We start from the raw sequence: 2,028 nt of genomic DNA, 5'->3' as shown, positions 1-2,028 counted from the left end.
CGGTGCGGGTGATTGCTGGGCAAGGCCTTACCGCCTGTGAAAGGCAGACGCACGCGCGGCGCGCAGGCGCTCCCGACAGGGCCCGTTCACTACTTGCCCACATGCAAAATACACACACGTCACGTACAACACTTGTAAACACACACACACACACACGCGCGCGCGCGCGTGCGCACACACACAGGAGGACGAGACTGCCCTGCTGTCGGCGATAACGGACGCCCAGTCGCGCGTGCACACGTCTCTCCTCGACAACATCAACACCGCCGCCGCCATGGACGCCCTCGGATCAATCATCAAGGCCACAAACCTGTACCTCTTGAAAAAGCAGGAGCAGCAGCAGCAGCGGCAACAACAGCAGCAGCAGCAGCCGCAGGCAAACGGCGGCGCGCGGCAGGGGGAGGGAGCGGCGTCGGCGGTCGCAGCCCCGCAGCCGCTGCTGCTGCGGAAAGGGGCGGCGTACGTGACGCGGATCCTCAGCGTGTTTGGCGTCGTGCCGGTGGCGGCGGACGGCGTCGGGTTTGGCGGCGGCGGCGCTGGCGCAGCGGCGGGCGGCAGCGGGGAGGGGGACAAGGGGGCGGCGTACCTCGACGCTTTCAGCGCCTTCCGGGATGAGGTGCGGCGAGCTGTGTGGTTGTGGTCGGGGTTGTGACAGTGCATGGGCATGTGCATATGTGCATCATTGTGTATGTGTGCGTGTGCGTGTGTGTGTGCGTGTTATGTTGTGTGTGTTTGTGTGATTCTGCCCGTCGCCGTCTTTCGCCTGCGCTGCGGCGTGCGGCGCCCTGCCCCTCCCGGCCTGCCCGGTGGGCGGCGCTCGGCTCAGGAACGCAGGCCGGCGCGTCGCCTCACCTCATCCGCCGACGGCGATCTGCACCGTGCTCCTAATCCCACACGGGGTCCAAAATCGGGGCGGCGCCCGGCTCGCCGCCTCCCACGTCACCCACCACTGCGCCCCTGCTGCGCTATACATCTGAAATGGCCAGGTGCGCGGCCTGGCCAAGGCCAAGGCGCCCCACTCGGACGTGCTGGCGGCCTGCGACGCCGTGCGGGACGGCGCGTGCGTGGACCTGGGTGTGCGGCTGGAGGACCGGCCCGATGGTGGGCGGATGGATGGCGCGCGTTTTTTATTTCTGGCAGGGGCCGCTGGGGGCAGGGACCAAGCGGGAGGCACTGCCGCTGTCGCAGTGTCGATTGTCAGGAGCGCGAGGGGGTTGGAGAAGTCGGAAAGCGGGGTGTGGCGGCCCCAGCGGCAAGTCCTGGGGCTGGGCTTTTTGGGGGTTTTGATGCCTCACGCATGGAAGCTGATGGGCTGTGGTTTAGGGGTTAGGGGGTGGTGTCCCCTCATGCGGATTCAGAAAGGTGCGCATGGTGCATTTGGGAGGGTGCATGTGGCATAGGCCTGTTTCAACCATGAGATGGGCAGTTTGTGGGGGTTCGGCCAATGGGGGTGTCGGGTTTGACGTGATTTTGCTTGGGGTGACACCCATGCAGGGCCAGGCCCTGTCAATTACCTTTGCGCCCGCAGAGGTGTGGTGCACGGCTCGTCATCACCCGGCACACACCCATGCGCGCGCACATGCACGTTGTACCCAAAAACAGCCGTCCTTTCACCCGCATACACCCCCCCCCACACACACACACACACACACAGAACAAACGCACGTGCACCCACACACAAACCTACGTGTACCGTTTGACCTCCACGTACACATACACACAACCACCCAATCACCTCCCCACCCCACCCCACCCCCAGGCAAGGCCTTGTGGAAGCTGGACGACCCCGCGGCGCTGCGGGCGGAGCGCGACGAGCGCGCGGCGGCGGCGGCGGAGGCAGCGCGCAAGAAGGTGTCGAATGCGCTGGCGGCAAAGCAGCGGGACCTGGAGAAGTTTGAGAAGCTGGCCGCGATGCCCAGCCCGCAGGTGCGCGCACGCGCCTGTGCGTGTGTGTGTGTGTGTGTGTGTGTGTGTGCGCGCGCGCGCGCACGCACGCGTGTGTGTGTGTTTGTGTGAGCAGGGCAGGAG

General features: G+C 65.9%; 1 protein-coding gene across 1 annotated transcript; it reads left to right on the top strand.

Annotated features, from left to right (window-relative positions):
• Positions 1 to 274: 274 nt before the first annotated feature.
• Positions 275 to 1,926, top strand: MNEG_16712 (hypothetical protein; the record flags this gene model as incomplete). Its single annotated transcript, XM_014034818.1, has 3 exons — positions 275 to 616; positions 987 to 1,101; positions 1,760 to 1,926. Coding segments are annotated over 3 exons (624 nt in total), but the record flags the coding sequence as incomplete, so codon positions are not given.
• Between the last annotated feature and the right edge of the window lie 102 nt (positions 1,927 to 2,028).

This window comes from Monoraphidium neglectum, assembly GCF_000611645.1.
Source record: "Monoraphidium neglectum strain SAG 48.87 unplaced genomic scaffold scaffold06694, whole genome shotgun sequence".
Taxonomy (NCBI): Eukaryota; Viridiplantae; Chlorophyta; class Chlorophyceae; order Sphaeropleales; family Selenastraceae; genus Monoraphidium; species Monoraphidium neglectum.
This window is presented reverse-complemented; position numbering and strand designations above follow the sequence as displayed.